General features: G+C 39.9%; 1 protein-coding gene across 3 annotated transcripts in view; it reads right to left on the reverse strand.

The window, feature by feature from the left end:
• The window catches only part of chchd6b (coiled-coil-helix-coiled-coil-helix domain containing 6b), a 53,207-nt gene that overhangs the window by 23,745 nt on the left and 15,327 nt on the right, over positions 1-14,135 (reverse strand). For all 3 annotated transcript variants that reach the window (XM_007253306.4, XM_007253305.4, XM_007253307.4), the window contains one exon: positions 14,007-14,090. In XM_007253306.4, the coding sequence (XP_007253368.3) occupies positions 14,007-14,090 (84 nt within the window). The remainder of the gene's footprint in view (positions 1-14,006; positions 14,091-14,135) is intronic.

A 14,135-nucleotide genomic window follows, 5' to 3' on the forward strand; every position in this document is an offset into this window, starting at 1 on the left:
TAAAGCAGACCCCGCCTCCTCTTTAGGTTTACTAAATCAGAGCTTAATGATGTTAAATTAGGTGAGCTGCTGATGGAACTGAACACGTCCACTGGAGTGCTGGCTGAGGACATCCTGGAGAAATCTGGAACAAAACTTTGTTCATCAAACTGGCTTCCAAGCTCTCAACTATTTTCTTTAAAATGAATAAAACTCATGGTCATTTAAATAACTTTTGAAACAGCAAAGAGGAAAAAAAACATCACTGTGTCTCCTGTCTTAAACAATGGCAGAGAAAGAAGCAGAAGACCGAGCTACAACCCTGTTAAATAAAGCTATTAAACTGGGTTTGCACCTTCATCAGCTCATCACTGTGGCGCAGCAGAGTTTGTGAGGCGCAGTAAAGTTTTATTCAGTGAGACAAGCAGAGGCATTCAAACTGCAATTACTGCTCAGACAAAGACACACAGAAAGAGAGAGAGAGAGAGATGCAGAGAGAGAGAGAGAGAGAGAGAGGGGGGGGGAGTGTAGGAGCTCAGATAGTGCAGAACGTTATTCTGTCCCTGTTTGGCTTTATATACTGACCACATCACATCATAAAGCATGTTACTGAGCTACACCAGCTAAAACAGGAAAAGCATTCTTTTGCTCAATCAAATCTAGCAATGCTGAACTGTGGCCATATTATTGGGATTTAGCTACGTTTACGTTTACTAATGAATCATCATTTCCACTCAGCAAGACCATTTCAGGGACCGTAATTCACAGACTTCAATTTTTAATTTTTAATCTTAAACATCGCTCAGTCTCAAGTGGCACATAACACAATTAGAACCAAGGGGGGGAGGAACAAAACACGGAGCACAACGGCATTCACATTTCTCTCTCAGCCCTAATGCCAAACGCAGGTGGAAATGGCTGGGGCTATTTCATTTTGAGAGATAATTACTCCCACTATTCCCAGTCGGAATACTGAGTGATTTGATTTAGAGAAAGAAGAATAATTGAAGAAAGGAGAGCGAGAAAAGTGCTGGGATCAGAAGCCATCATGCAAAATCTTGCTGTTAAATTCCCCCGGATTCTCGGTTAATTTTAACATTTCACACTCGCTGAGCTCATATAATCCTCCACTCTCACCTATTAGTCTCTGAAGGGGGAAATATGAGGAGAGTTCATTCCAGTTTCTCAGTATGGTAGCCGTATTCATGTTCATTTTCATTTACCTTCACTAACTATATTTCCATCCTGAATCTTCCATGCATCGAGCCGTCTCCCGGCCCCCGTTCCCTCCGCTGAACTTTCGCTCTTCTTTATTACATTAAAACCTGCACCTGTGAACTCACCCAATGTTTTTCCGCAACTCTGGAGGCTAAAAGGGATTAGCTGTAATCTCAAACGAACAAGAAGGCAACGATATCCCACCTCCAGCAAGACTGAATAAGACACAGGCAGAAGTGCCAGGGCTGGGATATTGCTATTGCGAACGTGTCTCCTTAATTAAATGGCGCGCCACCGCAGATGAAGTGGTTACGTCGATTTACAGTAACCCCCACCCACCCCCACCACCAGCCTCCCAAAGCCTTGGGGAATGTTTACGTCGGATAAAATAAAAACGTACAATGCGATTCATAAAAAGCGGAATATGGAATGAGAATGCGGTGCTATCTCTCCCCGAGGCTTAGGAATAAATGAATGCGAGATTGGAGTGGAGCGTCATGGATTGGTGGCTTAAGCTGGGGGTGTGGATGGAGGTGGAGGGTGAGCGGAGAGGGGGGGCCCTTCACTCCTCCTGCCCAGGTAAAGTCTTTCTTGCTGTGGGAGATATCCCTGCCACAGTCCCCCTCTCCAAAAGCCTCATCCACAGGAGATAAGCTGCTGAGTCTGTTTTTATTACTGTCGCTTACAAATGCATGAGTGCTTAAAAGAGCAGTTTGAAAAGTGGTGACAAGTACATGAATTCATGCTGCAGTATGTGTATGCACACTCACAGGTTTGTTTCTGTACAGTGTCAGAATGTAGAGTCATATTTATGCATTTTATGTATGTATTATGTGACTGATGCGTAGACTTCTATCTTCTTTCTATTATATTGCATTAATAGTTATTACAGAATAGAAGTTGAAGGCATTTTTACATATTCCATTCTATTTTACAGATTTAAAAGTAACTGGACAAACTAACAGTTATTATCAATACTATGGGCATCACCAAATGCTAATTCTCCCTTGAGATGCATTGACAGGTGATTACTGCAGCCACTTTTTTCTGTGTTCGAGATTCTTTCTGCTTTTAGTAAGTGAAAGACCAGCTCAGCTGAGTTTGAGGTCAGGTGATGTAAGAACATTCCTCGGCCATGTAAACACCACTTGGGTTGCCTCCATGGTATTATTTTGTCTATTATTTATCTGTACTGAGAAGTGCCGCCCTATGAGTTTAGCATTTTTTTTTTAACTATGTGCTCCCAAATTTACAAGGACAACTACCCAATCCACTCATTAGAACTCCCCCTATCACTAGTGATGCTCCAACATAAGGAAGGTAAAGACTAGCTGATGAGTCCTCCGATAAATAAGAAGTCAGCCACCGTCTCTTTTTGAACTGCTGCTGATGCAGCATTGCCGAGTAGCATCACAGCGCACTCGGAGGACTCGGTTCTGACACATCAGCTCACAGACGCCTTGTGCGGCAGACATCACCCTTTGGAGTGGAGTTTGGCAGCTTTTAATTAAAGTGGTAAATTTAGGTCTACATACTTTCAAACTTACCCTGCTACTTCAATCAGCAGACAGCAGTTTATCATCAATAAACCCCATTGACCAGTTTCATAGTCAGCCATACGTAGAGTTTGGTTATAACAAAATGATTTATAAAGAAATACAATTTTAAAGGATCCATCCCAACCCTGTCCATACATGATCATCGTGTCTGAGAGATGATGTGGCATGCTTTAGATCATGAGCTTTTTCTTTCCTTATCCAGATTCTCCTCTTTCCATCATTCTGTCAGATGTTAATCTAGATTGCATCGGTCCAAAAAATCATGTTCCAGAACCGGACAAGCTTTTAGAGTCTAGGTTTGAATCTGGCATTTCTATTGTTGAGTGCTATTAGTGGATTGGATCCACATTAAAGAAAAAGAAAGATAAAGCAATCCCTTGATTGTAATATTGATTACATTCTTGAGATCTGCAGTATCTCACTGTAGATATTCACCATAATATTTCCGACCTTTAGACGTGTGTAAGCTAATAGATTCCTCCTTTCACCTTTCTCTCTGAAGGGGTTGCTATTAGGGGTTTAGAAAAATGTATATTAAATTATCACAATATTCTGTTTTGCAATACAGTATCAATTTTCAAAAATATAGTATTAAAGTATACATGTATAGATTTGTGTCAAACAAGACTAGATAGCACTGTGGATGTTTTTAATTCATAGACCCCTGTATCATGATATGTATCATATCATATATCAATGTCTTATCAAGTGAAGAAGGCCATCTTTTGTCAGCATCACCACTTCTTTCGCCCACATGTTGAGAGTCCCACTGAACAGCTACCAAATGCAAATTCTTCCAGCACCTGGAACCAACTCCAGACACCATCTCCTTAATTTGTCATGGAATAATGATGAAACAGGCTACACCTGGTCATGACACTGCTCATCACTTAATTGGCCAATTACTTTCGAGTCTATGAAAATGGAGGGACTGTAATGCAGGACCATTTTGATGTTCTTGTCCAGAAATTGTACAAATACAAAACACACATATGCACACACACACACACCTTGCTCTCACTTTATGACAGTAAATATATGCTATATATAAGTGCAGACAGAAAACACAGTGATGACAGAGAGGAGACCCAGAAGGATTAGAGAAGTGCACGTGTGTGTGTGTGTGTGTGTGTGTGTGTGTGTGTTGTATCTGCGGCACACTCAGGATTACTCTCTATGGCAGAACTTAACAAAGAGTATGCCGGATTAGTGTGTGTATACTGAATCTTAAAAAGCCTGTGTGTTTGAGCTGTCGATCAAAACACTTTCTGCAAACACACACACACACGCGGGCACACACACACACACACACACACACACACACAGCAGTGCGATGCATACGTGTCAACTGAGAGGAGATTAAAGGGCTCGCCTCAATAGAGCAAGGCATGGAAAAGAGAGAGAAAAACGCAGGAGAAGGAGAGAAAGAGAGATTAAAAAAAGAAATGTCTTCCTGCATGTTTCCATTTGCTTGTGTAAGCAAGGGAGCGCATCAGAGAGTGTACCTGTATTGTGTGTGTGCATGCACATATCTGTGTGTTCATGGGCAAGTATGATGGAGTGAATGCATGGATGAGGAATTGAGAAGGGGTGATAGCTGTTTGTATGTGTGTGTGTGTGTGTTTGTGTGTGTGTATGTGTGTGTAATAAGCCAGTAGAGAAGCTAGCGTGTGCTGAGGTAAATAGACTACAGAGTGTCAGTCTGGTCCTAATAGGGCTCAGAGTCAGAGCAAAGCTGCTGTCAAAATGTTTGTTCTGTAATATCACACAGCGGAGGGGGGAGAGAGGGGGAGCGAGAGAGAGAGCGTGAGAGTGAGAGAAAGAGAGAGAAAGAGAGAGAGAGGTAGGATGCAAAGCTGCAAAATTGCAGGGAAAAAACTTCACAGTAACTAACTTAAAAAAAAAACATGATACACTAATGAAGTTCTATCAAAAAGAGTGACAATTATTAAAGCAATTTATGCTTCTGCATCAAATCTACGCCACAGCCTGTGCTACCCCTACACTTACTGTAAACGCACAGCCTACTGATGCACTGATGCGCACTTCCGCATAAATGTAATAAATGCAACTACCAATGTATGCTTTTGCATCAAATTTAGACCATCGCCTATTAGTACCCTATGTGGATCCTACATGCAGCTGCAAACACTACTCTCCAAGCATGAATTACTGAATAAATACTGCTGTGTTGAGATAGACTAAGGCCTAGCCTGCACAATTGGCCTATGCTAAGGCCTGCTACTTATTCCTATTTAAGTACTCGACTAACTAATTTGTTTGATTAGTTGATTAATCACAAATATTTTCTGTCATGACCTCCATTTGTAATTCCTACTGGTGAGGGAGCTAAACATTTAGGCCCCAAAACCAATTTTGTAGTACATTTTGATAGTTTGACATACCTATATTAAACTAAAACTATACAAAGTATATTATAGAAAACATTCACACAGGCTGGATGTTATTTTCAAGAGATTCTAGGATACTTGTATGTTTTTTTTTTGTTTGTTTGTTTGTTTGTTTGTTTGTTTTATTTTACCTTTTTTGGTAAATTGGATACACTAAATTGATCTGGTGTGTATATGTAAAAAGGTGTGTGGAATATATGTAAGTTTGTGTGTTTGTAAGTGTGTGTAAGTGTATGTATGACTGTGCCTAGATATGAATTGGCACACTGCCCTGGGTATATGCTGTAGTGCCTGATGAAGTTCTCCAGGTGGACGGTCGTTTCCGGTTGAGAGTACGCTGTGAGCTATTGGCTGCTGCTTCTCACCAGTGTGTGAATGAGTGTGGACTGGTATGTGGACAAGGGTCAGCAAGGTTATCTGGCTGATCAATAGCCTCAAATCCAACAAACTGTGATGCACTGTGTACTCTGACACCCCTCTCACAGAACTGGCATTAACTTCTTCAGCAACCTGGGCTACAGAAACTCTTCTATTGGAACAGACAACACAGGCTAGCATTCACTCCACATGTGCATCACAACAGACATCACAATGTGGCCCTTTTCAAAGACGCACACATCCTTATGCTTGCCCAATTTTTGTGCTTCCAAAACATCATCTTCAATGACATAAGGCTCACTCTGCCTAATTTATCCCATTCACTGCCATGTAATGAGATAATTTATACATTAATTACTTCAACTGTTAGTGGTCATAAGCAACTTATATACAAATATTTGTCACTGAAAGGTTAATATCTTTATTAAGGCAACTTCACCATTTGTACTTAATAGAATTTTATTAAAAAAGAATTTATTCCAAGTCACTTTGGAGCATTTTTATTGGCCCATTTTTCAGATGTAAAGGATTTCCACTGCTAGATATACATTATGTCAAAAATTATAATGAACCATTGTAATAAAAGTTATATACATATTGGTATGTGTAGGAGAGGGTTCTAAATGTTACTCCACAACATATAAAACTACCCACATACCTATAAATATACACTACCGTTCAAAAGTTTGGGGTCACTCAAACAATTTTGTGTTTTCCATGAAAAGTCACACTTATTCACCACCATACGTTGTGAAATGAATAGAAAATAGAGTCAAGACATTGACAAGGTTAGAAATAATGATTTGTATTTGAAATAACATTGTTTTTACATCAAACTTTGCTTTCATCAAAGAATCCTCCATTTGCAGCAATTACAGCATTGCACACCTTTGGCATTCTAGCTGTTAATTTGTTGAGGTAAGCTGGAGAAATTGCACCCCACGCTTCTAGAAGCAGCTCCCACAAGTTGGATTGGTTGGATGGGCACTTCTGGCGTACCATACGGTCAAGCTGCTCCCACAACAGCTCAATGGGGTTCAGATCTGGTGACTGCGCTGGCCACTCCATTACCAATAGAATACCAGCTGCCTGCTTCTGCTGTAAATAGTTCTTGCACTATTTGGAGGTGTGTTTAGGGTCATTGTCCTGTTGTAGGACGAAATTGGCTCCGATCAGGCGCTGTCCACTGGGTATGGCATGGCGTTGCAAAATGGAGTGATAGCCTTCCTTATTCAGAATCCCTTTTACCCTGTACAAATCTCCCACCTTACCAGCACCAAAGCAACCCCAGACCATCACATTACCTCCACCATGCTTAACAGATGGCGTCAGGCATTCTTCCAGCATTCTTTCATTTGTTCTGCGTCTCACAAACGTCTCCTTTGTGATCCAAACACCTCATACTTGGATTCATCCGTCCACAACACTTTTTTCCAGTCTTCCTCTGTCCAATGTCTGTGTTCTTTTGCCCATCTTAATCTTTTTCTTTTATAAGCCAGTTTCAGATATGGCTTTTTCTTTACCACTCTGCCCTGAAGCCCAAAATCCCGCAGCCGCCTCTTCACTGTAGATGTTGACACTGGTGTTTTGCGGGTACTATTTAATGAAGATGCCAGTTGGGGACCTGTGAGGCGTCTGTTTCTCAAACTAGAGACTCTAATGTACTTATCTTCTTGCTTAGTTGTGCAACGCGGCCTCCCACTTCTTTTTCTACTCTGGTTAGAGCCTGTTTGTGCTGTCCTCTGAAGGGAGTAGTACACACCGTTGTAGGAAATCTTCAATTTCTTAGCAATTTCTCGCATGGAATAGCCTTCATTTCTAAGAACAAGAATAGACTGTCGAGTTTCAGATGAAAGTTCTCTTTTTCTCGCCATTTTGAGCGTTTAATTGACCCCACAAATGTGATGCTCCAGAAACTCAATCTGCTCAAAGGAAGGTCAGTTTTGTAGCTTCTGTAATGAGCTACACTGTTTTCAGGTGTGTGAACATGATTGCACAAGGGTTTTCTAATCATCAATTAGCCTTCTGAGCCAATGAGCAAACACATTGTACCATTAGAACACTGGAGTGATAGTTGCTGGAAATGGGCCTCTATACACCTATGTAGATATTGCACCAAAACCAGACATTTGCAGCTAGAATAGTCATTTACCACATTAGCAATGTACAGAGTGTATTTGTTTAAAGTTAGGACTAGTTTAAAGTTATCTTCATTGAAAAGTACAGTGCTTTTCCTTCAAAAATAAGGACGTTTCAATGTGACCCCAAACTTTTGAACGGTAGTGTATATACTAGCATGGCAACTACAACAATGATGGATGGGTTGTATCCCAGCAACCTCTTGTAAGGAGAAAAAAAAGATATATTTTTTTCCTTAAAAAGCAAATGTGTATAGTTTGCAGGTGTGTTAACAAATGTTCTTTCCAACATAACACACACACACACACACACACACACATACACACATTTCTTCATGCCTGCTTTTGTGGTTTCTGCCACATTTTGTGAATAAAAGAATGAATAAAAGTATAGACAGAATTTAAGTTTGAGGATGACCTTAGCTGTACAACAAACTTCTGTCTTTTTTAGCTCAGTAAACTGTACTATACAGGGACAGTAAACTGTAGTGTTTGTAGACTTGTAAGTCCATCACACAGACATGTCTAGACATGTCTTAATAATGAGACACTAATTAGTGCATTTTAGCTTTTATTATTTGTTAGCTATTAGTCTAGCTATTTAGCTCCAGTGCTAAACTAAAAATAATAATAAGTAAATTTGAGAAAATTGTGTAAATTAGGTTTTTGCCCAAGGGGGAAAAAGGGGTTTAAGGGGTTAAAGCTGAAGAAGACTTAAAAAATGAAAACTTAGCCTAAGACTAACTAAATCTGCAAATCACAATACTTACATGCACCTACTGATAAACATATGCTTGCTTTACTATAAAATCACTTGGGGAAGAGAAATTAGACTGTGTTGTCTTTTGGTCTTTTGAAAGGAAATCCCATTGTCTGTCTTCCCTTCTTTTTTGATCTCTCTCTCTCTCTTTCTCAGTAGTGCTAACTGTAGCGTTTAAACGGTTTACTCACACGTTAAATACCCCGGAATGCTGCAGGGTGATAAGGGAGCACAGGAGCAGCGGTTATGAAGGTGCGGAAGAATGAACGAGAGAGGGGGGAAAAAAGAAAGGAATAAAACCGAAACAATTCAGCTGTGTGAGCCTGAGTTAATTCACTGTGCAAATAGAACGGCAGCCCTGGTGGCTCTCAGTAGCCAATATCTCTGCTCCATTTCACTCCAGCACTGCAAAACACACTTCACGACAAGCTCTCTCTGTCTCTGCCCTTCTCTCTCCCTCACCCTCTCTCTTTTTCTTTCTCTAAAGAATGAAAGGAAAGAAAATGAAGCAAGGGTAACAGTGTCTAAAATAAAAATCATACCGAAAGAGATGAAATGAAACACGGTATGCATGGCTTCAAAGAGAATATAAACGAGAAGTTACATTGCTCTTGGTGTTGCCAAGTACTGGACAAATCAAAGAGAAGTCTGTCCAGGAGAAGCCCAGAAACCAGCTTAGTGTCCAAATACAAAAATATATACATAAAAATTATAACTGCTAAAATAATTTGAACAGTTTCACTTGTTTAATATGCTGTTGGAACCTCATGTCCCACTAATGGTAGGTTTATACTTCATAAATTTAGATTTTAGCCCCGATTTGAGTCTTGACTGTTTTTGGAGATCATTAACAAAAAGTGTTTTTATTTGCTATATTTATGTGTGAATTGCTTAAAGAGTCAACCTGAGAACTTGCTAAGTGATTGCAGATGCCTCACAAGCTGTGAAATAGTTAAAAAAAACACTTGCATCACTTGATTCTTATGGACATTCATTTTGAAAGAATAAATGTGTCTCGCACATCAGTTCTCATGTGTTCAAACAAATCACATTTTTAGGGAGCAGATTTCAAAACTCATTGCGACTTCGTTGTAGGTTCCAGCTGGTAAAATTTCAGTAGTTTGAGGCCTCAAGTTCAGTTCAATTCAATTCAATTTTATTTCTATAGCGCTTTTTACAACAAAGGTTGTCACAAAGCCGCTTTACAGGAAAAACAGGTCCACGTCTCTTATGAGCAGCACCACAGAGATGCCAATTTTATGGTGACACAGTGGCAAGGAAAAAGAAAAGTCTATTTTCAATTCTGAAGTATGCAGCCCCTACCTCTAAAAGAATCCCAAATACAAGACAAGTCATGTAGCGTTAAGATACAACACTGGATACACACACAACACATCAAAGCAGCCTTCTTCCTTTGCTCCAAGGTCCAGTTTGATGCTTGAATGACATTGTAGCTGGTTTTAATTGGGGACAGAGTGTAGCACGGGCACGTCAGGTCTGTGGCTTCAAATCCCTTTACACAACAAGGTGTAACCTGTGCCCTGTTGCTGTTTTCCTAGTACTCACCATTAAATATTTCTCAAACTTGAGCCACAGTAGCCTTTCTACTGGTTCACACCAGACTAAATAACCTTTGATGCACTCACACAATGATGAAATAGGGGCACCCAATACCATGGCAAACCTGTCACTTGTTTATAATTGGTCCCTCCTTGGAACGCTTTGGTAGGTCCTCACCCCTGCTGATCAGGAGCAGACCACCCAGACATTCAGCTGTAATGATTTGCCCTGTATCAAAGTCTTTTAGGTCTGTCTGACCATTTCTTTCACATCCAACACATTCTGTTGTTAATGTCATTGATGTGTGTTATAATGTGCATCTTAAAAGTCTCGTTCCATCGTTTTTTCATTCATTTTTAAATGTCTAGTTGTAGTCTCTAGTATAAATAAATGCCATGTGATCCAGTATAATGTTGCTTTAGTCCCGTGGAGGAGTGGGGGGAGAGAAACGATAGGATTTCAGCTCTTTCCCAGAAATATTCATAAATGCAAACATATCGCTTCTGACTGGCTAAAAGCACTGCAACTTCAGGAGGCGGACAACAGAAATGTTTACACTAATAACAGTCTTTGCAATATCATATGTTACTTTACAACATGTGTAATGCCCTACTAACTACAGTTCAGCCACTGACCTAGTTTTAGAGTCTCTGTAAAATGCAAAATCCATCGGAGATCCTATGTATACACACAGAGGTGGGAAGTCCAGGTGCAGAAATAAAAAATCCACCCAGGGTTGGAGCTGCCCAGGCAGTTAGAACAAAAGCCTGGGGTGTATTTTTACTTTTAACCAGTGCAAACAGAACTGTTTTAAACATGCTTATCACACCTACCTAGCTCAATTTTACTTCACTGGTGGTGTTCTAACCATTTGTTCCTTAGCTCTGAATTACTGAACAAAGCATAGAACACTGATGTGATATTTGCACAAGTAACACAGGAACTAACTGCCAGTTCATCAGTTCATATCTGACGAGACGTGCCTGGCTGGGTTCAGCTCTGCCTGTGGGCGGTCGCGAGCCAAGGTGGGCGAGGCCATGAATTCACAGGTTGAAGTAGACACAGAGCTTTTCCTGATCCTGATCGTTTTTCTGAATATTTTATTTTATTTATTTTAGCTACTGCAGACAATGACGGTTGAGGAACAGTTTCATGTGCAGCATCATATACAACTCAGACACCTAGAAAAAGTGGATTTTAGCGGATGGACACCTTTAAGGCCTATTTATACTGAGCCTGATTTTTACACATCCTCTCACAGCAAAACCTTTCGTAACGTTTTTTTTTTTTTTACCCTCAATTTAGCCTCAGCCATTTCCTGTCGCTTTCTTCCATTTCAGCCCTGTGCAAGTGTGTGTGTGTGTGTGTGTGTGTGCGCGCGCTGGTGAAGGCCACACGCTCCTCTGATGTATATGCAGCCTGTCACTGCATCTGTTTGAACAATTGTCCACACAGGACTGCTTAGTGCATCAATGTGTTTGGAGAGGAAGACTAAGCACTCAGCTTCACCATGTTCTAAAGCTGACGGACTGACAGGAAAGAAGTACCCTGCCTCACTTCATTTACTGAGAGACCGCAGAGGAATGGACCACTGGCCTGGGGTAAGGGTGGGCAAAATACACAGTGCGGTCAGGAAACTATGATGACCTCCTCGTTTCTACAGTCACTGTGTATCAGCTCCCATGACCATGTAGGAGCACATTTTAGTTCTATAATTACAGATTGTAGTTATGTGACTGTTTCTCAGCATACTTTATTATTATCCTTCTCAGAGCAGATATTATTTGGGTGATGAGTCATTCTCAGCACTTCAGTGACACTCAGTGTTAGAATGTGTTGGGTTGGTATGAGTGGATCAGATACAGCAGTGCTGCTGAAGTTTTTAAACACTTCTGTATCACTGCTGGACCGAGAATAGTCCATCAACCCGAAAGATCCATCCAACAGCAAATGATAAAGGTGCAAAAAGCAATTTATCGGGACAAATTATGCCCTGTATCATCCAGTCTGAGGTGTGTTTGGACAAACTGTTAAAATTTCTGGATCTCAAAACGCTGTGGGAGAGCGGAGGTGTGCTATTCATCAAACGTAAGTACTTTTTATCATGTTTTACTACACCAAAAGTCCATTTTACACAGGAGTTCTCCTTGAATAAATGGAACAATTGTGAAGATTTTTTTTCATTAATTATCTGGTGGTAGGCAGCAATCTTCTGAATGCTAACTCTCCCACTGCTCACTGCAGCAAATGTCAATAGAAGAAAAGCCTCTGATTGGCTGCTTTCTTCCCTGAATGCTTTTCAATAAACCTCAATTCCACATGCTCACCAACACTAGTAACCTTCTAATTTCTATTTTTTCCAGACATGGGGATAGGCAGGAGACACGCTGATATTAAAGATGGATATACTGTTTGATGATAGGTTGTTAGATATTGTTCTGTAAGTCAATTAGTATTAACACAAGTTTGTGCCAACATTACCATGATTACCATGACCAGATGCATATTATTCATATATATTTCATGATGGCTGAAAATATAACAAATTTTATGCTTTCAATTTAACATATATCAATTAAATCAACTTTTAAATCAACATAATGCGTCAAGAAACAAATCTTCAAGAAATCATCAGTACTTTTCCATTTTTATTCGAGACAATATACATATTTTTCCACTGGGATATCTGAACTCTGTTTGTATAAAAATATGGATTTGAGCAGCAAAAATGGTTAAAATTGCCATGGCTATTCATCCTTTACTTACGTCTGCTTCAATTTCGTTTCAATCTGTATTTTTCCTCACTCAATCACTCATTTTCTCCCCCCTCCTGAGTCTCCCTTCTGGCCTGCGCCTTTCTATCTATTTAGACTCAGAGTGCTCTGAAGGACGTGGGTGTTGACAAAGCCCATCTCGAACTCGAGGTCAGGGCTTTTACTTTGAGAGTGCTGCTGGAAGAGCACTTTCGTACAAACTTCACCGCGCCGGCTTTTAGACACACAACTCTTCGCTGACTCATTAAACTATATGCAGCCCTAATTTCTTGAAAGCACAACAGAAGTCATTACTCTTCATCTCAGGCTCTGGTTGCATTTTTTTGAAAACCCTGCACAATCGAACAAGCTTGATAAACACAACACTGCGAAATAGACAAAACTGGATTACACCCACAACTGTACTTTCAGTACCACTTGCATACAAACACGACCAAATGGAAAACAAACCAGTCAGATCAGCCTAAAAAGGTTTCAGAACGACAGGCCTAGGTGGAACGTTCCTACTGGACAATTTTCCATGAATACTGCCATGCGCATCACACATGTAGGGAAAGGAAAAAAATAACAGCATTCTAAAAACATTTTGCATCATTTACTTTAAATGCTAATTTAAGGCTCTCATAAATTAACTGTTTAAGGAAATTAATTAAGTTGCAGTTGTCTCTTTTTGCACTTGTGATTTTTATTATTATAATTTATTTGTTTATTTTCTTACCTTTTTTTGATTTAGCACTTTTTTTAGAAGCCGAATAATTATCTCCCATCCTTTAAACCATTTAATCATAAACATAAAAGTGGTGGCATATATTAGGAAACAAGTGAACAGTCAGTTCTTAATTTTTTTTCTTTAAACTAGCTTCTCAACTATATCTTAACTACTTTTTTCAAATGAGAAATTCTTTTTGCTATATTTCTGTTTACTTGCATCTGTTTAATGTGATCAGGTGATTTTACGAGCAAAACACTCTTCATTTCTTTTGCTTTACAGTAAAAAAACAAAAACACATCTTTAACATTTAATAGAATTCATTTTTGGGCATTTCTATTAGACCCTTCATCAAGAGGTAGACACAATATAAAGAACAATAGCCACATTCACATTATGTCAAAAACATGAAAACGGAGATACAAGGTTTTGCCTGACAACGGCAACTTATGACTGTGAGTGTATGAATGTGTGTGTGTGTGTGTGTGTGTGTGTGTGTGTGTGCCTGTTTGTGTGTTACCTTCTTTTCCATCAGCTGCAGTTGTTCCTTGTAGAAAGCAGCCAAATGCTTCAACTCAGCATCTTTTCTCGCCAGTTGCTTGGCCTTGGAGAGACAGAACAAAGCGAGAGAACCAATGAGACGCAGATA

Source organism: Astyanax mexicanus, chromosome 5 (assembly GCF_023375975.1).
Source record: "Astyanax mexicanus isolate ESR-SI-001 chromosome 5, AstMex3_surface, whole genome shotgun sequence".
Taxonomy (NCBI): domain Eukaryota; kingdom Metazoa; phylum Chordata; class Actinopteri; order Characiformes; family Acestrorhamphidae; genus Astyanax; species Astyanax mexicanus.